The sequence below is a fragment of the Triticum urartu genome, chromosome 6A (genome assembly GCF_056163025.1).
Source record: "Triticum urartu cultivar PI428250 chromosome 6A, HENAU_Tu73, whole genome shotgun sequence".
In the NCBI taxonomy this organism is placed as follows: Eukaryota; Viridiplantae; Streptophyta; class Magnoliopsida; order Poales; family Poaceae; genus Triticum; species Triticum urartu.
In genome coordinates, this window is record NC_141878.1 from 467,056,083 (window position 1) to 467,081,949 (window position 25,867).

The following is a 25,867-nucleotide window of genomic DNA, read 5'->3' on the forward strand; positions in this document are numbered from 1 at the left end:
GCCCGCGCTGAGCGCCGGGCTGCCCTCGCCACCCATGTTGCTCAGACGGCCCCTGTCGGCGGGCCACCTCGTCGCTCTCCGTCGCCTGCCACCAACGTCGCCACTGGCCCGGCGGGGAACGAGCAGCAAGCATCCTCGCCGCACCCCTCGGTGCAACAGGACAGCCGCACCGCCACTCCATCACTGACTCCCGCTGGTTCGTCGTCTCATGCTCGTCGCGTTCCCGCGGACGCTCGTGCCGCGCTCCTCATGGCGCACGAGCTCCTGCGCCGTCGCCCAGTCGACGACCTCTATGAGGACTGGCTTGACCGCATCGCCGAGCTTGTCCGCGCCGCAGGGGTCTCCCCTGCACCATCCCACTCTCTGCCTCGTCCTCCTCCAGCCACGGGCGATGCAGCTCATGAAGTACCTCCACCACCTCTGCACCAAGACGACGCCGTAGAGCCCAGGCATGTGGCTCCATGGTGCGACCCACCATGTCCGGTGCCTGCGCGTGAAGAAAGAAGTTGTCAGGAAGTCCCTCGACCGCAAGCGAATGCTCCGCCACTCCTCGCACCTCCGTGCCAGGATCGTTTGCTGCGGCAAGGCCCCGCGCCGCTTGTCGTAGCGGCACGCGGGCGCCAAGACCAAGCTCCACCTCCAAGGCAGGCCCTGGTGACCACGGCCGGCTGCCGCGCCTTCACCCCCGAGCTGCGTAGCGTCACCTGGCCGGACAAGTTCAAGCCAGATCTGCCTCCTTGCTACGAAAGCACCCCTAAGCCCGCAAAGTTCCTGCAGCTCTACGAGCCGAGCATCGAGGCGGACAACGGCGACGAGAAAGTCATGGCGAACTGGTTTCCCATGGCTATTAAGGATGGCCCCCGCTCCTGGCTCCTGAAACTGCCTCGAGGCTCGATTTCCTCCTGGCATGAGATGCGCAACCGCTTCATCACCAACTTCCAGGGCACTCGCGACCGCCCCCCGGTCGTGGGTGACCTGCCCCACATCAAGCAACAACCAAGAGAGACCTTGCAGAAGTACATCCTGTGCTTCAAGAGCGCTCGCATCAAAATCCCCAAGGTGACCGACGAGGCCATCATCTCAGCATTCTCCGACGGCGTCCGCGATGTCAAAATGAAGGAGGAGCTCGCCATCCATGAGGAGATGTGCACGACCTTAGAGCTATTCAACATCGCGACCAAGTGTGCAAGAACTAAGGAGGGGCGCCTCTGCCTCCTCGAGCTCCCTACTGCGGACCCGGAGGAGAAGAAAGCCAAGGCCAAGGACGTGAAGCGCAAGGGAGCTGTCGTGCTCGCGGCAGAGCCGGACACCAAGCGCGACAGAGACCAGCCCGAGTCATCCAAGGGCAGTCGGCCATTCTGCGCCCTCCACAACCTGCATACCCACAACACCAGCGACTGTCAAGAGCTTAGAGCCATTCGAGAAGGACGCTTTGGTCGATGCCCCGAGCGCAGCGACCGGGGCTACGACCGAGGGGGAGGACATGGTGGTGGACGCTGGGACGACCGTGGCCTACGCCAGGAGTGGCATGACAGGCCTCGTGAGGACCACTATCAGGATCAGCCTCGCGAGGGCGCCTGGAGGGATCAGCCTCGTGAGGCACGTCCTCAAGGCAACGCTGGCCTTCCTCCACTTCCGCCACCACCCAGAAGGAATGACGACCACCATCAAGACGAGGGGGCTGGGGGCTTCCAGGAGCCACGTGCTATCGCCTGCATCTTGGGCGGAGCTCAAGCCCCAGCCTCGCAGCGTATCTTCAAACAGTTTGCTCGTGAGGTGAATGCAGTGCTCCCCAAGCTCGAGGCCACACGCCCGCTCAGATGGTCCAGGTGCCCCATCATGTTCAGTTCGGCAGATCAGCTCAAGTGCGCGGCTACTGCAAGCGTCCTCCCAATGCTCTGTTCACCGGTCATCAGCAACGTGCAAGTTACCACACTACAAAAAAAAGACACATCCGTGACATTTTCGGCCGAATGAAAAAAATTACTGTCATACATATGACACTTCTATGACGATAATTGTGACAAAACCCGGTATGATCATAGATGTGGTGGGCTCCTACTTCTATGACAAAAAATCATGACAGAAAATGGGCTTTTTGTCCTGGGCGGGCCAGAGACGCAGCTGCATGACATTCTTTGGGCCGTCCATGACGGAAAAACCCGTGGTAGAAGCGAGGGCGAGGAAAATTTTGGGGAGTTCCCGGTTACGGTGGGAGGTCGGGGGCCGAGCGATGCGCTCTTCTCTCGTACACGTACACGCGTGTGTGCGACGCGTTGGCTCTAACTGAACCCGAGCGAGGCGTTGGGCTCTAACTGAACCCGAGCGATTGCACTACAGGCTACGCATTACTGAACCTGAGCGATTGATGGATGGCTGTTAACTGAACCCGATCGAGCGATTCCTTCACTACTGCTGCTAACTGAAGCAGATCGATGCTGCCTCTGGATGAACAGTGAGCGTTGGGGGGGGGGTGGATGAACAGTTCCTGGTGGGGTGGATGAACAGGACCCCGTGGTGTTGCCTCTGGATGAACAGGACCCCGATCGGTCGAGCCGGTTTGGGCTGGATGAACAGGACCCCGTGGAGGGCTGGATGAACAAGACCACCCCGTGGAGGGCAGGATGAACAGTAGATGGTGGAGGGCAGGATGAACAGTAGCCTGTGGAGGGGTGGTTGAACAGGAGCCCGTGGAGAGGGCTAGTTGAACAGTAGCCGGTGGAGTAGCGCACGGTGGAGGCTAGATGAACAGGAGCCCGTGGATGAACAGTCATAGGTGGAGGCTGGAGGAGGTCGACGGTGGATGAACAGTAGCTCGTGGTGGCTGGAGGGGGTCGACAGTGGAGATGAACAGTATCCCGCGGAGTCCCGTTTTGCGGTATGCCACACCCCTCCCGATGAACAGGACCCCTGTTTCGACCGTAGCGCTCCAACACAAGTCCGTTTCGTCCGTTTTGCGGTATGCCACACCCCCCCAATCAACAGGATCCCCGTTTCGACCGTAGGAGGTCTGTTTCCTCTGTTTTGCGGTAAGCCAGACCCCTCCCGATCAATAGGATCCCGTTTCGAACGTGGCCGGTCGAACACAAGGCCGTTTCCCCCGTTCTGCGGTACGCCAGGCCTCGTTTCCATCGCTTGTTCCGTCCAAGCCCTCCCGATGAACACGACCACGCATTCCATTCCGACCCAGCCGGTTGGCTCCCACGCGTTTCATTGCCTCCCCATGAACACGACACATTCCGTTGCCTCCCCATGAACACGACGCATTCCGTTGCCTCCCCATGAACACGACGACGACACTGTTTCTCCGTTCGGACCCAGCCATGTACACGAGCCGTGGCCGTACATATGCGCGAGTAGGCGTTCGAGACCCCGCCCGTATGTACACATATGTGGCCGTATTTTCTTTCTTGCACCCTGGCCGCTGTACGTACGTGTACATGCTACGTGCGCGCCTCTACTACGACACGTGCACACCTATACATCGACCAGTATATATGTACGTACACGTTCGTGACCAGAATGACAACGCTACGTACGCTTCGACCAGGTGGGTCCCTGTCGGTGTTCTGGGAACGGGGGTCCCTAGACTTGCCTGCCTGCGGCCTGCGGCGTGGCTCAAAGGGGGGCCAGCACGGCCCATCTTCACCAACACAAACCCAAGACCCTCACGAGGGGCCAATCCTCGCGGGGCGGACGACGCGGAGCTTCCTCAGGCACGGCCTCATCAGGCTGGCTCGCGAGGAGGCGGAGAGATCTAGGCGGGGTACCTCACGAGGTGCCCGTGACGCAAGCCATGACGACCAAGGGCGCCAGGCGGGTGCCAGCCCGCGTAGTGTCCTCCTTTCCTCTTTGGTGCAAAGGGGGCAAGCGCAGCCGCGGAGTACCGAGGCATCAGGCAAAGGTTGCCATTTCGGTGCAACGAGACCAAGACCAGGAGGACTACAAGACGGAGGTCATCGTGGATCCCAAGACTGCGTCATCACCATAGCTTTGTGGAGGCGAAGACTACTTTTGTCAGGATAGCTGGTACTAGCTGTCCCCTTTCAAATTAGCCCGCCATTGGTGGCTCCCTTCCCGCTCGATATTTGGGAAGATGACCAGGGCCTCTATAAATAGGACCAGCCACCCGCAGGAGGGGGCAGCTAGCTGAGTGAGAGGTTGGAGATAGAAATCCAAGAGAGAGAGAAGGGTGACTGAACTCCTCCCAGCAGTTCATCCCCCCAGCCAAGAACAGACCCTCGCGAGGCTGTTCTTCCTTGTATTGTTCATCATCATCAGCCCTAGAGGCAATCCACCACACCACACACTGGAGTAGGGTATTACACCACAACGGTGGCCCGAACCAGTATAAACCTCGTGTCCCTCGTGTTATTCTTTCTATAGCTTAGACCTTAGCGAGGCGGAGGGGAGCAGGTAGGTAGGAGGCGAAATCTCCGCGCGCACCCCAGTGTTCGAACCTCAAGGGTCTGCCGGAACCCGAAATCCGACATTTGGCGCGCCAGGTAGGGGTGCGCCGGGGTTCGTCTTCCACCAACCCGTCTCCTCCGACCATCACACCCATGTCTGACGCTCGTCGGGCCCGTGCCGAGTGCCAGGCCGCTTTCGCTTCCCGCGTCGCCCAGACGGCCCCTGTCGGCGGGCGTCCTCGCCGTTCCCCGTCACCTGCCGTCAACGCCACCACCGGCCCTGCGGGGGACGAGCAGCAAGCATCGTCTCAACATCCGTTCGTGCGGCAAGACGGCCGCACCGCAACTCCCTCGCTCACCCCAGCTGGTTCTTCGTCCCGCGTGCTCCACGCGCCCATGGAGGCTCGGGCTGCACTCATCGCGGCAAACAAGCTCCTGCGCTACCGTCCCGTCGCGACGTCTACGAAGAATGGCTCGACCGCGTCGCCGAGCTCGTCCGCGCCGCAGGGGGCTCTCCTACACCGTCCGTTCCGCTGCACCGCACCCCGCCCTGCGCGGGCGATGAAGCTCCGGCGGCGCCCTGGCCGCCTCCTCCTCAGGAAGGCGCCATGGCTCCAAGGCGCGTGGCCCCTGGGCGGAACCCGCTCCGTCAGGTGCCAGCGCGGCAAGAGCAGAGCTGTCAAGAAGTCCCTCGCCCGCAAGAAGCTGCCCGGGCGCTCCCTGCTCCAGCACGTCGCGACCATGCTCCTGCTCCCGCGCGTCAAGACCCTGTGCTGCTCCCAGCTGCAGCGCGTGGGGACATGCAAGACCAAGCTCCCCGTCACCCAAGGCCTCCCGTGGCCACAGCAGGCTACCGCGCCTTAACCGCCGAGCTACGCAGCATCGCGTGGCCCGGCAAGTTCAAGCCAAACCTGCCTCCTCGCTACGACGGCACGGCTGACCCTGCGGAGTTCCTCCAGCTCTACGAGCTGGGCATCGAAGCTGCCAACGGAGACGAGAAGGTCATGGCGAACTGGTTCCCCATGGCGCTCAAGGACGGGGCCCGCACCTGGCTCCTGAACCTGGCTCCAGGCACAATCTCCTCCTGGGACGAGATGCGCACCCACTTCATCGCCAACTTCCAAGGCACTCGCGACCGGCCACCCGCCGTGAGCGACATGCGCCGCATCAAGCAACAGCCCGGGGAGACCCTGCAGAAGTACATCCAGCGCTTCAACAACGCATGCCTCAAGATTCCCAAGGTGACTGAGGAGGCCATCATCTCAGCCTTCTCCGACGGCGTGCGCGACATCAAGATGAAGGAGGAGCTGGCGATGCATGAAGACCTGTGCACTTCCTTGGAGCTATTCAACCTGGCAACCAAGTGTGCCAGGGCCGAGGAAGGGCGTCTCTCCCTCCTCGAGCTACCTGCCGCAGACCCAGAAGAGAAGAAGCCCAAGGCCAAGGATGTGAAGCGCAATGGGGCTGCCGTGCTCGCGGCAGAACCAGACACCAAGCGGGGCAGAGACCAGCCCGAACCTTCCAAGGGCAGCCGGTACTGTGTGTACCACGACCTCCACACCCACAACACCAACGAATGTCAAGATCTCCGAGCCGTGCGAGAAGGAAGGATCGGCCGTCGCCCTGACCGTGGTGACTGGTGCTACGGTCGAGGAGGAGGAAGGAACACAGGACGCTGGGAAGATCCTGGCCCACGCCAAGGGTGGTGCGAACAACCTCGCAAGGATCGCTGGCAAGACCCGCCTCGCGAGGGAGACTGGAGGGATCAGCCTCGCGAGGATCGCCTGCAAGGCAACGCAGGCCTCCCACCGCTGCCGCCATAGCCAAGGAGAAACGAGGACCGTCACCAGGACAAGGGGGCTGGGGGCTTCAAGGAGCCGCGCGCGATCGCCTGCATCCTGGGCGGGGCACAAGCCCCAGCCTCTCAGCGCATCTTCAAGCAGTTCGCCCGCGAAGTGAACGCAGTCCTCCCCAGGCTTGAAGCCGCGCGCCCTCTCAGGTGGTCGGCATGCGCCATCACGTTCAGCTCAGCAGATCAGCTCAAGTGTGCGGCTACAACCGGAGTCCTCCCGATGCTTTGTTCCCCAATCGTCAGCAACGTGGTGGTCACCAAGACCCTCATCGATGGCGGGGCAGGGCTCAACGTCTTGTCCGTGGAAACGTTCAACAATCTCCAAGTGCCCTACAGCCAGCTTCAGCCAACCAAGCCTTTCTCCGGTATCACCGACGGCTCCACGGTCCCGATTGGGCAGGTCCGCCTCCTTGTCACCTTCGGGGCACGCGACAACTACCGCACCGAGCTCATCGACTTTGACGTCGCTCACATTCGCCTGCCGTACAATGCCATCCTTGGGTACCCAGCGCTGGCCAAGTTCATGGCCGTAACTCACCACGGCTACAACATCCTCAAGATGCCAGGAAGTGGCGGAGTCATCACGGTGCCCTGTGAAGAGAAGGACGCGGTGTGTTCCCTGGAACGAGCCTTTCAGGCCGCGTCACTGGAAGACCCGGATCGCGGAAGCAGGAGGCCTCCCAAGACCGCCCCTAAGAAGAAGAAGACATCGTCCGGCCTGGCCACTCAGGAGGCAGGCCCCCCCTGGGCCCGCGCCTGCCCAGGGGGAACCTCCTGCCATCGCATAGGAAAGCGCGCCCGGCGCCCTCCTCAGGCAGGGCTCGGGGGCTCTCCCCTGGAGGGCCACTGACCTAGCTAGGGTCACGAGGGAGGCGCTTGGGCACCACATGGAGGCGTGTTTCGAAGCACATTTCCCTCAAGAAGGAATAAGGCAAGGAGATCCAGACCCTCAGGAGTTCGTCAGCAAGGCCATTCAGGAGCTACAGGAGTCAAGAGTCATGAAAGGCGGTCGCCGCCTACCAGCAGTGGCTCCCCATCCAGGCGAGGATGGTGGGCTGTGCGTCTGCATCAACATACCAGGGCTCAACCGAGTCGCCTCTCTAGAGCGCCTCTGGCCCTCGCGAGTGGGGCGCTGCGGAGGCCCACCCCACAGCTACGTTCGCATGCCTTATGGCTTGCCGAACGCGGCTGCCACGTACCAGCGCCTCATGAGGGGCATCTCGCAGGCACGAGAGGCTAGGCGTTCCGCAGCCCTGGCGGGGATGGAGATGGTCCGCGAGGAGCCGCCAGCGCCTCCGGAGCTTCCCAAGGCCCCTGGGCCTGGGGGCTCGTGAGGATCGGCTCCGGCAGCCCACCGAGTCTGCTACACCAATGCTCCTTCGTCCTCAACGTCATCAGGTAACATCTTTTGAGTTTCATTTCCAGCTGGGAGTGCCCCCCCAGGGCTGCATTATTCCCAGGCCGCGTGGGTCCGTCCCTCCGGCATGTATCCCTTTTTATTTCATGCTGTTAGCTTACCTTGTTGGGGGCGCCCCTCGGGCTGCGTGATCCCCAAGTCGCTCAGGCCTGACCCAGTGATGTCCGCCTTCCCAGCATCTATTTGAACGAATCCACTCCTTCGCGGCTAATGTGTTTTACCTAGTTGCCTGCTCAGCTGACGCCAACTAATGGAGTTGCTCCCAAATGGCACGACGCTTGCGCATGGGTCCGTCCCTGCAACGCCGACAAATCTGAATGGCTGAGCTCTGGCCGCGGCAGCCCCGCATGGCGCCACCTCGTCAAAGCCTTCAGTGCCACATTACCCCTCGGAATTAACCAACGGCTGACTTTCAATTGTCATGGCAACCCCCTTGTTTTTCTATGATGGACCTACAGGACCTCCTGAAGGAGTTGCGTCAGGCGAGGCCCTTGCGGTGTCTCCTTCGCTCTCGTCCGCGTGAACCGCTTGCACATTAAAGGGGGGGGTGCCTGAGCATCGCGACTCAGGGCTCCTACTGGCTCTCCAGCCCTCACCCTCTGGCCTTGTCCACGGCATCACGACCTGGCATACCAGTGACGGCTGAGATCGGCTCGGGGGCCTGGACCCGAGGACATAGAGCAGAAAGGGGAGCAAAGGCGAGAGGGGAGGGACACGCGAGGACCTCGCCAAGCAATCTCATGCCTGCCGATGCACGGACCCGGCGACACACCAGAAAGCGGCCCCTGATTCTCGAGATAAGTCACCGCTCGGAAGCGCCAGCTACCGTGGAATCATCCCCGCACCTAATGCAATCCCATGTTAGCAACACCGCTCTCCTTTCTCACCGAACGACGCCTGCTTGAGCGCCAAAGGGGACCTCCTGAGCATCGCGACTCAGGGGCTCTTACCGGACTCCGGGTCGCTCACCTCCTGGCCTTGACCACGGCATCGCGACCTGGCATACCAGCGACGGCTGAAGCCGCCTTGGGACTGGGACCTGTCGGTGCAGAGCACCAAGCCCTCGTGAGGTTCAAAAGGGAGGACTGAGCTAAAATGGAATGAGCAACTCGCACAATTCTGCGACAAGGGTTATATTAACAAAACAGGATCACAGACACCTTACAAACCCCCACGGGACGCGTCTTTGATTCCTCGCAGGGAACAGATCCTAAAGGGACAGTAACTACGCGCGCCCCAGCAAAAGACGCCATCATCAACAGTGGGCCGTCAAGCACCGGCGACAACCCCATCCAGATCAGAGTCAGCTGTGGCCTGACGAGCCCGCCTTGCTCTAGGAGCGGAGCCGGCTCGGGGGCTCGTAGCTGTCGTCGCTCGTCTCCGGAGTCGCAAAGAGCTCGCCAGAGTCGCTGGAACCTCCTCCGCCTCCTCCGCCTAAGGAGCCGTCAAGGGAGCGGTCGGCGGGCCCAGTCCTCGCCGCAGCAGGGCCCCAGCCACCTCTCCTGGGGCAGCACTCCAGCCGGTGCCCGCTCGCATCGAAGACCTTGAAGAGCATCACCGAAGCACCGTCGTAATCCAAGTGGATCGCGAAGACGCCCCTTGTTCTACAAACCCGGGCGATCTCTCTCTAGCCCCGAGTCATGAAGACCTCGCCCGGGGCAACGACCGCGACCTCTGCCTCGGTCGCGAGGGTGCTGCAGCACGAGAGGGTGCTGCAGCCGGCGTGCTGCAGCCAGAGCTCTAGGGGCTACCCCTGCGGGATGATGGAGGAGAAGAAGGGAGGAAGGCGAATCCAAGACTGAAGAGGAATGGTGACGTGGAGCACGAACTCTCGGGAGGAGCCCTCGGAGTGGACCCCAGGGGGGACGACCCACACCTTCGTGACCCGTCGGTGCCGACGGCGGCGCCACCCGTGGCGGTCAGCATCAGCTCCTTCAGGGCCCTCGACATGGGTGTACAATGGAAGTGGGAACCCCGGCGGCGCCCGCTCGCACCAAGGCCTCGACACCACCTGAAGGGCCCCCTTGTCCGGGCCACGGGGGACGAGCCGTTTCTTCGGCGGGAGTGGGTCTGGTTCCTCTCGGGGAGCCTTTCCCTTCTCTGCCGTCGAGAACCGGCGGATCGGAGCCATCGCAGCAAGACGGAGCAAGGATCGGGCAGAAGGAGAAGCAAGAAGGGATGGACTGGAAGGGCGCGCGCCGTTCCGTACTTATAGCCGGCGAAGGCCAACCGCCGCCCTCCACGATTGCAGGTAATCATGACCCACTTTGCATGCAGGGACTTGTCCAATCCGTGCAGTTGCCGAGGCGCCATGGGGAAGTGTAGACGCCCACGTCCAATCAACCGCCACGCGGCACCCAAGGCCGCAGGCTGTTAGGGCCCGCGGCGCTTCGCTCTTGCCCTTCAGCCTCCCTGCATGGCCAAGTCCAGGCGCGCCTTGGGCCCGGGGGCTACTGTCGGCATTCTGGGAACGGGGGTCCCCAGAGTTGCCTGCCTGCGGCCTGCGGCGTGGCTCAAAGGGGGGCCCAGCGCAGCCCATCTTCACCAACACAAACCCAAGACCCTCGTGGGGCGGACGACGCGGAGCTTCCTCAGGCACGGCCTCATCAGGCTGGCTCGCGAGGAGGCGGAGAGATCAAGGAGGGGTACCTCACGAGGTGCCCGTGACGCAAGCCATGGCGACCAAGGGCGCCAGGCGGGTGCCAGCCCGCGCAGTGTCCTCCTTTCCTCTTTGGTGCAAAGGGGGCGAGCGCAGCCGCGGAGTACTGAGGCATCAGGCAAAGGTTGCCATTTTGGTGCAACGAGACTGTAGGATCGAAAGTTTGTCTAGAGGGGGGGGGGTGATTAGACTACTTGACCAAATAAAAACTAAACCTTTTCCCAATTTTAGTTCTTGGCAGATTTTAGCTATTGTAGGACAAGTCAAGCAATCATCACACATTTCAAGCAAGCATGCAAAGAGTATATTGGCAGCGGAAAGTAAAGCATGCAACTTGCAAGAATGTAAAGGGAAGGGTTTGGAGAATTCAAACGCAATTGGAGACACGGATGTTTTTCCCGTGGTTCGGATAGGTGGTGCTATCCTACATCCACGTTGACGGAGACTTCAACCCACGAAGGGTAACGGTCGCGCGAGTCCACGGAGGGCTCCACCCACGAAGGGTAATGGTTGCGCGAGTCCACGGAGGGCTCCACCCACGAAGGGTCCACGAAGAAGCAACCACCCACGAAGGGTCCATGAAGAAGCAACCTTGTCTATCCCACCATGGCCATCGCCCATGAAGGACTTGCCTCACTAGCGGTAGATCTTCACGAAGTAGGCGATCTCCTTGCCCTTACAAACTCCTTGATTCAACTCCACAATCTTGTCGGAGGCTCCCAAGTGACACCTAGCCAATCTAGGATACACCACTCTCCAAGAAGTAACAAATGGTGTGTTGATGATGAACTCCTTGCTCTTGTGCTTCAAGTGATAGTCTCCCCAACACTCAACTCTCTCTCATAGGATTTGGATTTTGTGGAAAGAAGATTTTAGTGGAAAGCAACTTGGGGAAGGCTAGAGATCAAGATTCATATGGTAGGAATGGAATATCTTGGGCTCAACACATGAGTAGGTGGTTCTCTCTCAGAACATATGAGTTGGAATTGTGTATGTGTTCTGATGGCTCTCTCCACGAATGAAGAGGAGGTGGAGGGGTATATATAGCCTCCACACAAAATCCAACCGTTACACACAGTTTTCCAATCTCGGTGGGACCGAATCAACAAACTCGGTCGGACCGAAAAGGTAAACCTAGTGACCGTTAGATATTTTCGGTGGGACTGACATGCAACTCGGTAGGACCGATATGGTTAGGGTTTGGGCATAACGTAATCTCGGTGAGACCGATTACACAAACTCGGTGAGACCGAGTTTGGTAATAAGCTAACCAGAGAGTTGGTCAGGTAAACTCGGTGGGACCGATTTGCTCTTTCGGTGAGACCGAAAAGTTACAAAAAGGAAACAAAGAGTTTACACTGCAATCTCGGTGGGACCGATTCGCTCTTTCGGTGAGACCGAAAAGTTACGAAAGGGAAACAGAGAGTTTGCAATCCCATCTCGGTGAGACTGAGATCCCTATCGGTAGAACCGAATTGCTAGGGTTTGGCAGTGGCTTATGACAAGTGAAACTCGGTGGCGCCGGATAGAAAGAATTGGTAGGACCAAGTTTGGCTTAGGGTTTAGGTCATATGTGGATATGGGAAAGTAGTTGAGGGTTTTGGAGCATATCACTAAGCACATGAAGAAAGAGGCTCATTAAGCAACACCTCATCCCTCCTTGATAGTATTGGCTTTTCCTAAAGACTCAATGTGATCTTGGATCACTAAAATATAAAATGAAGAGTCTTGAGCTTTTGAGCTTGAGCTAATCCTTTGTCCTTAGCATTTTGAGGGTTCCACTTTCACATCCATGCCATGCCAATCATTGAGCTTTCCTGAAATAGTCATCTTGGAATAGCATTAGCTCAATGAGCTATATGTTGTTATGAATTACCAAAACCACCTAGGGATAGTTGCACTTTCAATCTCCCCCTTTTTGGTAATTGATGACAACATATAGATCAAAGCTTCGACAAATGATAATAAGCATGAAATATATCGTCGCTTTGAGAAGTATGTGACAAGTAAGAGCTCCCCCTAAATTTGTGCATATTTAAAATTTGCTTTGGACTGCAAATGCACAAAGAGTTAGAGTCATGGGTTACTCTTCCATGTCACATACATCTTGGTGGAGCGCTTAAAATGATAAGAATGAAATACATGCACTCATCACCAAGAATAGTGAATGATCACATAAGATAGATAAGATGATAATATTAAGCAAACATTAAGTGTAGCTTATGATGAAACACATGATCATCAATGTCTCACGAGCAATGACATAGTATCTCACACAAAAGCAAACAAAGTTCGAAAAACCACCAAATAAAACAAGAGAGAATAAAAGCAACACTCTCTCTTGAAGCCTATGATCTATACATTTTCTCCCCCTTTGGCAACAAGTTACCAAAAAGTTCCTAGAAAATACATAGTGCTAAGTCGACACTCAGGCTTGATCTTCAGGTGGTGGTGGAGTCCGGAGCACTCCAAGGACGAAGCCTTCTGTAGACGTGGTCGGAGTCGAGGCTGAAGTGGACACTGGAGCTGGTGGAACTGAGGCTGTAGCTGGTGCAGACATGGTGGCTCTAGGGTCAGCAACTGGCACTGCAGACGACCTCGGACCTCGTGGCACTCTGGCAAAGGCATCAGTTGTAGTCTTGCCTCTCCTCTCTTGCATGTCATCCTGGAGCTGCTCCACTGCAGTCTGAATCTCTGTCACTTTGACATCCAAGTCATAGAACTTTTGTTCCATGATCCTCTCTAAGCTTGCCTGGTTCTGAGTTAGGGTGGCTAGTCCTTGCTCAATCCGCAGGGTGGATGCAATCAAGTAACCAAGCTGCTCTTGTTTGGTTTTTAGGAAATATTCAGATGCCTCCTCTTGAGTAGGCATCTTGGCAGCTTTCTCCTTCCTCGCCTTCTCCTTCTTGTCTTGTGCTTGGGAGCTGGCTTGGCCTTGGAAGCAGCTGCCCCTGTTCTTATGGCATCACCCATCAGCTTGGGTGCCTTAGGTGCTGGTGCAGCTACCTCTTCTTCTTCCTCCTCATCTTCCATGATGGAAGCCTTGCCAAGCACTCTGGCTACAGTTTTCTTCACCCTTTCTTTCCCCTTCTTGCCTTCAGCAGCAACTGGCTCAATGGGAGTGGGCTTCTCAGTTGAAGCTCTGGCCTTTGACATAGGCTGCCTGCCTGCTGGCCTTTTGATCTTCATCCCTGGTTTTATGCCCTGTGCTGGCTCAACTCTCTTGGAAGTTGCTTCCTCTTATACCACATAATCCTCATCTTCTGAGTCTGAGGTTCTCTTCTTTCTCTGTCTTGTGGCAGCTTTAGGCAGATTGCTAGGGGTGCTCCTGCTGCCATCATCTGAGGAACTTGAGGGACTAGTGCCCTCACTCATCTGCACTTGCTGCTCTGACAAGTTCTAGCTATCACTTTGGTCTGACATGATGCAAACTCTGACTGCTGACCCTGTGAATAGGTTATAGATGAGATAGAGTGGATGAGCATCACAAAATGCAGAGATTTTCGCGAAAGATAATTCAAAAACTTAGTTTTAGTTTCCCACTGAAAGCATCTCCGATCTACCGATTTCTAAACTCGGTGATACCGAAGCAGTTTCGGCACCTAAACTAGTGAACTCGGTCAGACCGAGTCACAGTTCGGTGGCACCGAGACTGCTAGGGTTTCACAGAGTTCCAAAATCGGTCACACCGATAGGTAATTCTCGGTCAGACCGAGTCTCACTTGTGCAATGGCATAAGCCAAACCGGTGGGACCGAGTTTTTCAACTCGGTGGGTCCGAGATGGTTTCGGCGGAAACCTAACCCTAAAATTTTCGAATTAAGCCTAATCTACGAGTTCATTGACTGGATAGAAGTTTAACAAACGTGGCAAGAATCATGATGATCACAATGTGCTAAGAATCGGATTGGGGAATAGCACAAAGATCGAGTCCATACCCTAGTTCGGCGGAGACTCGCTACGGCGGCAACGGCGGGGTTGAATTTCCGTTGACGGCGACAGAGACCAGCGACTGGAGGCGGCTGGCGGCGAGGAGACGATCCGGAGACCAAGTTGGCAGAGCAGGCTATCGCGCGGGCGAAGGGGTTCGGAGAAATTTCCAAATTTTTGCCCGTGACTATATATAGCCCGACCCTGTCGGTGTGACCGAGTGGAACAACTCGGTGGCACCGAGATGCAAAATTGTATACAGTTGTTGCAACTCGGTGTGACCGAATGGTTCAAATCGGTTGCACCGAGAACGAAAACCTAGATCAACTTAATGATCTCGGTAGGACCGAAAGTAGGGTATCGGTCAGACCAAGAATCATAAAGAGGTTTTGGAAGTTTAAGTCTATGACGAATCGGGGACTCCGAGCGCTCCTCACACAGAGTGGTTCGAATCTGACTTGATCAAATTTTGTGATGTAGCATGAATAGAGTTTGAGACGAGAAAAGCATAGATAGCTAGAGGAGGTTCTTAGGCATTCTTGTCCATCCACTTGGCAAAAGGAAATAAAACCAAACAATCAAAACAACAAGTGGATGTCCTCGAATGAGTAAAATATGCAACCAGCATGCTCACACAATAAGATGGCAAATGAAATATGTGACAAGGCATGCACAACCAATTCTAGCATCTATCAAGCAATTTGCGATGACAAGGTCATCTATATATGAGTATATTGACTTAGGAGTCAAGTGAGAACACTTGATCATAGGTCATACTCATCGTTTAAGCTCAAGTGGGGTTACCACTTTTACATAAAGCATTGTTGTGTTCACATCTTTAGAGTTGCTTTAGCTCAAGTCTTAGAGTAAAGCTCCCCCTAGATGTGATATCCCCCCCGTAGAGGGATGAACTAACCTCGGGTTTTGTCGATGATGACTTCATGTAGATGTTGAAGATGTGGATGCTCAATGTTGATGTAGATCACTTGGAGCTATCCATTTGAGTGAATTGCACTTTCAATACCTACATGGGTTAGTCCCACAAGGAACAAACAAGGATATCCATAAACATAGAGTGATGCACACACAAGATGATGTCCATGAAAACTTTTAGGTTACCTTGTCCCTTGTCTTACCAACAAGAGGGTTTTTGACTCCTTGAACTAGTGCAAGATGTGGAAGTTGATTGCACTTGTTCTTGCCAAAATGATAAGAGTGAAGTATGTTGGTGGAGTCACCCTCAAGAACTCTCTAGTTCTTCTTCTTTTGGATCCACACCATGTTGATGGGAATCCTTGGAGTTGTAGTCATACTTGATGAAGTGGAACTTGAAGTAGTCTTGGGAATCCACTTGACTAAGGTCTTAGGAGCTTCTTCAAATGCATCAATTTCCTCTTGAAGCTTGTCCTTGCCTTTTTGCTTGTAGTCTTGTGGTGGAAGATCATCTTGAGCTTGTGTCCCCTTGAAAGAAGTATCATACTTCTCTTGTTGAGGAACAAACTTTGTCTTGGGGTATTGATCTTCTTCCCACTCAACTCCATTGGCATTGAACTTTCGTTCAAAACCAACACCTTGATCTTCCGGTGCATTCCTTGCTTGCACACAATTTCCTCGAATTGCTTACTCCCGGCAAGGCTTTTGTACACTCCTTTCTCTATAATTCCCTTCAATAAGCTATTTTCTTGCTCAAGTGTAACTTGGCTAAGAGAATCATTAGTGGAATCAAGAGAACTACTAGAAGCAACAATATTGGATTTAGCATGATCGTTGTTACTGCTAGAGGAAGAATCTTTCTTGTTCTTGTTACTAGACTTGACTTGAGGCATGTAAGTGGATAAGAGTAAACGCTTGGCAATGTAAGAAGAACTTTTCTTGCGGAGATCATCATTGATTGCTTTTAAGAACTCATGCTCTTGCTCAAGATTGAGCTTTTCAAAGCGTAATTTCTCATGAGCTCTTAAAAGTTCTCGATGATCTTCGAAGATAGTTTCATAAGCTAACTTAAGAGTGTTTAGTTCTTTAGTTAGAGCCTCAATCTTCTCCTTATCATTGTCATTCGTTTTATCTTGATTAGCATGATTAATTGACGTTTCATCATAGTATTCATCACTAGAGTTGTCAACAAGCAAATCATCACCTAACAAGTCATCTTCATCACTATTGAAATCAACATACTCGGGGTGTGTTACCTTAGGACCTTTGGCCATGAAGCATCTTCCAATTCCTTCATTTGGTGAGTCAAATATGTCGTAGGAGTTGGTTGACACAAGTGCTAGACCGGCAACACCTTCATCTTGAGTATCTTCGGAGTCGGAGTGATAACTTCTCTCGGAGTGGCTGTCGGAGTCGGAGCCGGATACCCATTCACCAACATGAGCTTGATGTCTTCATTTTGTGTAGCTCCTTGATGATTTTTCCTTCCTTTCTGAATCCTTGCTTCTCCGTGAGTATCTTCGTTCATAATGATCATCTCTACTCCTTCTCTCTCTTGGTGGTGATTCTTTGCTTCTTCTTTTTGGAGAATCTTCTCTTCTCTTGTAGGGAGCCGTACACTCATTGGAATAGTGTCCGGGTCTTCCACAACTGTAGCAGTTTCGCTCTTGACTAGAAGATCTTTTGTCATTGTAGGACCTTGACTTGAAGCTTCTATCTTTGCTTCTACTCTTGTAGAACTTGTTGAAGTTCTTCACCATTAAGCTCAATTCTTCATTGAAGTTTTGTTTCTCACTTGATGATGTAGGGGCTTCACATGAGGCTTTGTAGGCACCACTTGATTTGTTGTGAAGTTCCTCTTTATCCTTAAGTGACATCTCATGAGCAACAATTCTTCCAATCACCTCCGTTGGCTTGAGATCTTTGTAATTGGGCATCATTTGGATCAATGTGCACACGGTATCATATTTTCCATCCAAGGGTCTTAGAATCTTCTTGATGATGAATCTATCGGTCATCTCTTCACTTCCTAAGCCGGCAATCTCATTTGTGATGAGAGCAAGCCTAGAGTACATTTCAGCGACACCTTCACCATCCTTCATTTTGAACTTGTCAAGTTGACTTTGAAGCACATCCAACTTGGATTCCTTGACGGAGTCGGAACCTTCGTGCATATCAATCAAAGTGTCCCAAATTTCCTTTGCATCCTCAAGACGGCTAATTTTGTTGAATTCTTTGGGGCACAATCCGTTGAAGAGAATATCACAAGCTTGAGCATTGTATTGCAACATCTTCAACTCATCCGCGGTAGCTTCACGGTTTGGTTCTTTCCCATCAAAGCAGTCACCTTGCAAACCAACACACACAATAGCCCAAACGGCGGGGTTATGTCCAAGAATATGCATTTTCATTTTATGCTTCCAACTAGCAAAATTAGTACCATCAAAGTAAGGACCTCTGCGGTGATAATTTCCCTCGCTAGACGCCATACTCTCCTAGGTTGTGAAACCAAGGCTATGACCACCAAAAGCTATGGAGATCAAAGCAAATGGAGACCAAAGCTCTGATACCACTTGTAGGATCGAAAGTATGTCTAGAGGGGGGTGATTAGACTACTTGACCAAATAAAAACTTAACCTTTTCCCAATTTTAGTTCTTGGTAGATTTTAGCTATTGTAGGACAAGTCAAGCAATCATCACACAATTCAAGCAAGCATGCAAAGAGTATATTGGCAGCGGAAAGTAAAGCATGCAACTTGCAAGAATGTAAAGGGAAGGGTTTGGAGAATTCAAACGCAATTGGAGACACGGATGTTTTTCCCGTGGTTCGGATAGGTGGTGCTATCCTACATCCACGTTGATGGAGACTTCAACCCACAAAGGGTAACGGTTGCGCGAGTCCACGGAGGGCTCCACCCACGAAGGGTAATGGTTGCGCGAGTCCACAGAGGGCTCCACCCACGAAGGGTCCACGAAGAAGCAACCACCCACGAAGGGTCCACGAAGAAGCAACCTTGTCTATCCCACCATGGCCATCGCCCACGAAGGACTTGCCTCACTAGCGGTAGATCTTCATGAATTAGGCGATCTCCTTGCCCTTACAAACTCCTTGGTTCAACTCCACAATCTTGTCGGAGGCTCCCAAGTGACACCTAGCCAATCTAGGAGACACCACTCTCCAAGAAGTAACAAATGGTGTGTTGATGATGAACTCCTTGCTCTTGTGCTTCAAGTGATAGTCTCCCCAACACTCAACTCTCTCTCATAGGATTTGGATTTTGTGGAAAGAAGATTTGAGTGGAAAGCAACTTGGGGAAGGCTAGAGATCAAGATTCATATGGTAGGAATGGAATATCTTGGTCTCAACACATGAGTAGGTGGTTCTCTCTCAGAACATATGAGTTGGAATTGTGTATGTGTTCTGATGGCTCTCTCCACGAATGAAGAGGAGGTGGAGGGGTATATATAGCCTCCACACAAAATCCAACTGTTACACACAGTTTTCCAATCTCGGTGGGACCGAATCAACAAACTCGGTCGGACCGAAAAGGTAAACCTAGTGACCGTTAGAGATTTTCGGTGGGACTGACATGCAACTCGGCAGGACCGATATGGTTAGGGTTTGGGCATAATGTAATCTCGGTGAGACCGATTACACAAACTCGGTGAGACCGAGTTTGGTAATAAGCTAACCAGAGAGTTGGTCAGGTAAACTCGGTGGGACCGATTTGCTCTTTCGGTGAGACCGAAAAGATACAAAAAGGAAACAAAGAGTTTACATTGCAATCTCGGTGGGACCGATTCGCTCTTTCGGTGAGACCGAAAAGTTACGAAAGGGAAACAGAGAGTTTGCAATCCCATCTCGGTGAGACCGAGATCCCTATCGGTAGAACCGAATTGCTAGGGTTTGGCAGTGGCTTATGACAAGTGAAACTCGGTGGCGCCGGATAGAAAGAATCGGTAGGACCGAGTTTGGCTTAGGGTTTAGGTCATATGTGGATATGGGAAAGTAGTTGAGGGTTTTGGAGCATATCACTAAGCACATGAAGCAAGAGGCTCATTAAGCAACACCTCATCCCTCCTTGATAGTATTGGCTTTTCCTAAAGACTCAATGTGATCTTGGATCACTAAAATATGAAATGAAGAGTCTTGAGCTTTTGAGCTTGAGCCAATCCTTTGTCCTTAGCATTTTGAGGGTTCCACTTTCACATCCATGCCATGCCAATCATTGAGCTTTCCTAAAATAGTCATCTTGGAATAGCATTAGCTCAATGAGCTATATGTTGTTATGAATTACCAAAACCACCTAGGGATAGTTGCACTTTCAGAGACCAAGACCAGGAGGACTACAAGACGGAGGTCATGGTTGAGCCCAAGACTGTGTCATCACCAGAGCTTTGTGCAAGCGAAGACTACTTTTGTCAGGATAGCTGGTACTAGCTGCCCCCTTTCAAATTAGCCCGCCATTGTTGGCTCCCTTCCCGCTCGATATTTGGGAAGAGGACCAGGGCCTCTATAAATAGGACCAGTCACCCGCAGGAGGGGGCAGCTAGCTGAGTGAGAGGTTGGAGATCGAAATCCGAGAGAGAGAGAGAGAGAGAAGGGTGACTGAATCCTCCCAGCAGTTCATCCCCCAGCCAAGAACAGACCCTCACGAGGCTGTTCTTCCTTGTATTGTTCATCATCATCAGCCCTAGAGGCAATCCACCACACCACACACTGGAGTACGGTATTACACCACAACGGTGGACCGAACCAGTATAAACCTCGTGTCCTTCATGTTATTCTTTCCATAGCTTAGACCTTAGCGAGGCGGAGGGGAGCAGGTAGGTAGGAGGCGAAATCTCCGCACGCACCCCAGTGTTCGAACCTCAAGGGTCTGTCGGAACCCGAAATCCGACAGTCCCGACTGTCAGGCACTTCCTTGCGTGCGAAGATGTAGCTGGTGGGTCCCAGCAGTCAGGGGCAAACATTTTTTCACGAAATACGGTGGCCCGTCCGGTGGGTCCCCGCTGTCTGGTGGAGGAACGATTATTTTGCGCGTAATAAGGAGGCACTTCCTTGCTGTGGCCGTGGACCCAGCTGTCAGCGTCTCCACGCATAGTACTCTTCCAATGGAAGTCGGTCATTGACCAGATTGACCATGCTGCGTCGAGGGCACCACGGCGGTGGACGACGGTGAGGCCTAGGAAGGGGACGAGGAGGAGCCGGGGAAGACGCGGCAGTGGAAGCGCGTGCGGAGAGGAGTACGAGGGTTCACTGGTTCGGCTGTGGTGTGAGGTTGCCTTCGCTGCAGGGCCTGGCCAATGGTGGGAATTGTAGGGGGCGGTGAGGCCTCTGCGGCAGCACAGCCGGCCACGGGAGGCAGGAGCATGCAGCACAACCGGCGCTGCTTTGGGCAGCTGGAGCAAGAAGACCAGAGGTTGAAGAAGCACTACGGCCGTTGGATGGACATCGTACGGTCACTGGAGCTAGAATCGTTCATATTGACTAAGTTGACAAAGCCCTTCGTCCCTGTCAACTTAGTAGGCCAACAAGTCAGCCTCCCACCAAGGTGGGTCCCAGCTAGCCGGGGGAGTATTCATTTTTTATGCGTAATAAGGAGGCACTTCCGGTGGGTTCGAGCTGACAGCGGGAGGAACGTTTTTTTCGTGAAATACGGTGGCCCGTCTGGTGGGTCCCAATAGTCAGGGGAAACGATTTTTTTCACAAAATACCGGTGGCCCGTCCGGTGGGTCCCCGCTGTCATGTGGAGAAATAAATATTTTCCGCGTAATAAGGAGGCACTTCCTTGCGGCTGCCGTGGACCCAGCTGTCAGCCTCTCCACGTACAGTACTCCTCCACTGGAAGTCGGTCATTGACCACATTCACCACGCCGCGCCGAGAGCACCACGGCGGTGGACGACGGCGAGGCATAGGAAGGGGACGACGCGGAGCCGGGGAAGACGCGGCAGTGGATGCCCACGCGGAGAGGAGTACGAGCGTTCACCGGTTCGGCTGCGGTGTCAGGCTGCCGTCGCCGCAGAATAACAGGGGGTGTGGGTGAGTAGTGGGATGCCCTGGCCAGCGGTGGGAGTAGTAGGGGGCGCTGAGGCCTGCGCGGCAGCATAGCCGGCCACGGGAGGCGGGATTAGGCAGTCCCGCCGGCGCTGCTTTGGCGGCTGGAGTAAGAAGATCAGAGATTGAAGAAACACGACGGCCGTTGGATTGACATCCAATGGTTATGTCTGCTAGAATTGTTTCTTGACGTATATAATAACTAAAAAATCTGGCATACGCGTCAACTAAACAGGCCCACAAGTCAGACCACTCCCTCTTTTTTTTATAATTTATATATAGCTCATGGCAACTTCTTATGCAATTTATTGCAATCGTTTTTTTGGTTGGCCAGGGCAAATTTCGCATATTTCTGTGGGTTCCAAACTATTTTAATACCGAAATGTCCAGCCATATTTAAAGTACTTTAAAGATATATTTAAATTAGGTTAATGCCCAGTGAAATAGGAATCTGAAAATGTAATAAAATTCAGCAATTATAAAGTAATTGCCAATTTGTCATCTGTTTTTATATTTACAACCCATTTCATATTACTTTCAAGATTTGCAGGCGTCTTGAAAGAGTTGCAGCCATCAGGGCGTAGAAAAATAAGTAGGCCTGGATTGGGTATTCTTTAGAAAAAAATAAACTGGGCTCATTTTCACAAAGAAAAAATAGCTGGGCTGGTCACATGGTGAACATAAAATATAAGCCTGGGCTAGACGGGCCACAGCCCAGTACAAACCCTGCTCCGTCTCAACAATACCAAACAAAAAAAATACTGCTCGAGTAGCTACGTCCCAGGTGTCAGCCGATCTTGTGGTGTTCTCTTGTCTATTGACTATATACTCTCACAATGTTGTGGGTCCCAGATGTCAGGAAAACACTAGGAGGAAGCATTTTATTTTTCCATACGCTGACGTGGTGGGCCCCTACTATCATCCTCTCCACGTACTTCTGCTGATTCCTGTTGTTTGTTGACCATGTTGACAACGCGAGAGGGTGGCGCCACGGCGAGCGCACCAAAGCGCGTGGAGGACGTCGACGTTAACGATTTAGGTGATGGTGGGGCGGCGATGCATGCGCTGAGGCGCAGCCAGCCGTGGGAGGCGGAAGCAGGCGGCCCCGCCGGCGCTGGTTTGGTTTTGGCGGCTGGAGGAAGACAGGACTAAAGAAACACGACAGACTGTAAAAGCAGCAGGACTACTTAATAACCTTAACTAAAACCAGCAGGGGCACTTAACAACCAAACCTGAAAGCAGTATGAGTACTTATATAGGTTCAACCGTACAAAGCATGCCTCGAACAGTGCTACTTTGCATACAGTTAACCAAGGTGAGGCCGCCAAGCCCCAGGACAAGGCCCAGGCGCCACCCCGCGCATCCACAACCTTCTGAAAGCGGCTTCATCTCGCAAGGTGGTCAATAAACATGATATTCGCTTTAGAGCCATGGAAAAGCATGAACATAATCTTCTGTCCTATTCTCCAAGATGGACGGGCCTTCATTATTTGAGACCACCCATGAATAAGTATCTTTTCACCTCCAAGGGGAATTGAGTAGGTCGACATAAACATCATGTTGTGACCAAGCGCAAGTCTGACCCGACCATGGTCAGGCATCTGTATAGGAACAATAGAACTCGGCAGTTCCTGTTTCAAGAAGATCACAGCTGTAAAACTGTGTATAAGAAATAGTTTATGAACAACATATATAACAGAAAACAACTCGTACCATAAGTTTCTTGACACAGTTGGACCTGTTCAACGAGTGCAGCAATGGCACACATATCCCACGTGGCCTTCCACCATTGAAACGCCCAACAAGGACCTCAAGACGATTAATAAAGTGTAGGAACTTGTGGATGTCGATCCAGTCAACTTCAGTGCCATAAGTAATAGCCGAGTTACTACAGAGTAACAAATGAGCAGACTGCTTAACTCTGAAAAAACCTACATGTCAGAGTAATGGGCCACGGGTAGGCTAACCCGAGTCCCAGAACCTTTCAAGACATCGGGGCAGGCTGCATCCCTCAAAGACCCCAGGATAAAGAGCCGCCTTCTGAGGAGTCGGCGGGAAGGCCACCGACTAGCCACTCACGGCCGAGTCCCAAGGACGACTTCAGGACGAACCGACTCCTGATTGACGACTTCCCAAGAAGCCGGCCTTGGGAAGTCGGCCCGTGACTCCAGCGAAACCCCATGTCCTCATCAAGATGGACAAGACAGGGGAGTGGCTACAGTGAAGACTGCTCCCACCCCTTTCCAAAGGCAAGAACGGCCACTGTACGCCGTACCCGCGGATCTCCGTGCGGCGTGGCACTGTTGCCATGCTGGCCCTGACATCAGCATCGGTGGACCGAATCCTGCGCCCAAGACGGCTTGTCTGTACGACCTTTGGGCGGCGGGTCCCACCGGCCAGCGGGATCCCAGAAGATGGCAAGTGCGCCACAAGTCAGACCCGTCGGGAGTCGGCCCCCGAGAGTCGGCCGACTCCTCCTCCGGGGCCCACGCGCCATTAACCAGATGTGATGGAGAGTGGCAATAGTGATCGCCCGCCAGGCGGCGGGGCTGTTGCCACGACTCCATGATGAAGCTCACGTCATTAGAAGCACGGCTACAGTAATCAGCAGCCAGCAAGACCCGCCCGCGGCGGAAGCGGCATGTCGGCTCCGTACCTAGCCAGTCGGCGGGGCCCACTAGTCGGGGGGCCCCACCAGTCGGCGGAGGAGATGGAGGCCGGAGGCACTGACGGCTGGGCCCGCATCCAGCCGGATTACCATTGTACCCCTGGGGGGTAGGCCTATATAAACCCCCCAGGGCACCCATGCAAAGGGTTGGAATCCATTAGCACTAGACCAGACCATATAGGAAGGAGAGAGCTAGCCTTGCCTTCGCCTACCTTCAGGAAACAGCTCAAGGAGCAATCGTGTAAACACTTTGCCGTAGTGATCATGCGGAGACCCCGCAGAGCAGCAGTAGGGGTATTATCTCCCCGGAGAGCCCTGAAGCTGTAAGATTCGCCGGCGTGCATGTCTTCGCCTCATCCCGTTTCCAGGCACCAGCGACGTTCTACTCGCCCCCACCATGATAAGCCATCCTTTGGCATATGTCGAACCCAACCCCCGACATTTGGCACCCACCGTGGGGCCTGGTGCACTGTCGTCCGGAGACCTGTTCTGGACGGGAACCCTTTTCCTCCCTGGCGAGCGCAGCCAGCCAGGCACGCCAGACGGAGTCAGTGCTGACGCGCTGCACGGCGTTGAGATCGCCTGCGCAGCTAGCCGCCTCGCCGAACTTGTCGGCGAGGTTCGCATCTCCGACGAACCTGCATCCGATGCAGGCACGGGCGGCTCCGAGAGCCTCCTCGCGGACCTCCTCGATCAACTCCACGTCTCCGGCAAGCCTACCATGGACTTCGAGTCTGTAGGCTCCACCGACCCGATGCTGGTCGACTCCGACACCGCGTCGCTCGACGCATTCCCCACTAATGTGGTGGTCTACGACGAACCTCTCCCTCGCGCGGAGAGCGACGGAAGCACCGTCACCGAGGTGCTCGTCATTAGTCATGACGAGCCTCCTGGCGGAGGAGCGCATGACCCACTTGGCGCGGCGCTACAAGACCTGACTGCGCCCATTCCGGAAGATGCTGACGCGGAGACGTTGGAGGCGCGCCGCCTTCAGCTCGTTGAAGGCGTGAAGAAGCTGGCTAGCATGAGACGCTTGTCAGAAGCCTACCAGCGAGAGATGGATCACGCTGTTGGCGGCTCGCCAGCCCCAGCGGGGCCCAGCCGCCTTGGCGCGGTCCAACAGCACGGCGTAGCCATCGCCAACCTATTCGGGGCAAGCCGCCCTGTGTACGCTACCCCTGCGGAGAACATTTGAGCCGCCCAGGCGGCGGCGGACGAGCTGGACAATTTCGAGGGCGAAGAGCGCCGCCTGATGATGGAGAGAGTCCAGCGGCTCCTCGACGCGGCTGCCGCGCAGAACAAGGCCGGCTGCCGCGCAGAACGAGGCCGGCTGTCGCACAGAGGCGTCGTAGCGGCAAAATGACGACCTTCGCCGAGACCAAGGCGCCCGAGGAAGAAAGGACAAGGATCCGACTGTCAGCCACAGTCGGACTCACATTACCATAGAGCGCGACCGAGACGACCGACCGAGAGCAGTGGAACGACGGGACGACTGTCCGCCTCCTCCTCCTCGCAAGGAAAGGCGATTCTCCCCGCCGCCTATTGATCATCCGACTCTTGGCGACCACCTTGGCCGCCGAGAGGGAGTTGGGGAAAACGACGCCCGCCACCGGATCGACCGGCTTCACCGATCCCTGGCGCTGGAAGAAGAAGACGAGTTGGGTCCGCCTTGTTTCAGGCCCCGCATTCGAGACGATCCCTTTCCCAAAGGGTTCACGCTCCCACGAGACACGACCAAGTACACCAGCTCCGTGAATCCGGAAGACTGGCTAGTCAACTACTCCACGACTGTCAGCATAGCGAACGGCAACAAGCGTGTCGCCGTAAAATACGTTCCGCTCATGCTCCAGGGCACAGCCCGGACATGGCTGAACAGCCTGAAGCCCCGCAGCATCAACAGCTGGGTCGACTTCACCGAAGCATTCGTCCGCAACTTCTCCA

The 25,867-nt window shown here is 54.4% G+C and overlaps 1 protein-coding gene across 1 annotated transcript in view; it reads left to right on the plus strand.

Moving 5' to 3' along the window:
• Nucleotides 1-451: 451 nt before the first annotated feature.
• The window catches only part of LOC147965723 (uncharacterized), a 51,657-nt gene continuing 26,241 nt past the window's right edge, over nt 452-25,867 (plus strand). Inside the window, exons 1-2 of the mRNA XM_087530577.1 lie at nt 452-571; nt 778-1,183. Coding sequence (XP_087386703.1) covers nt 452-571; nt 778-1,183 — 526 coding nt within the window. The remainder of the gene's footprint in view (nt 572-777; nt 1,184-25,867) is intronic.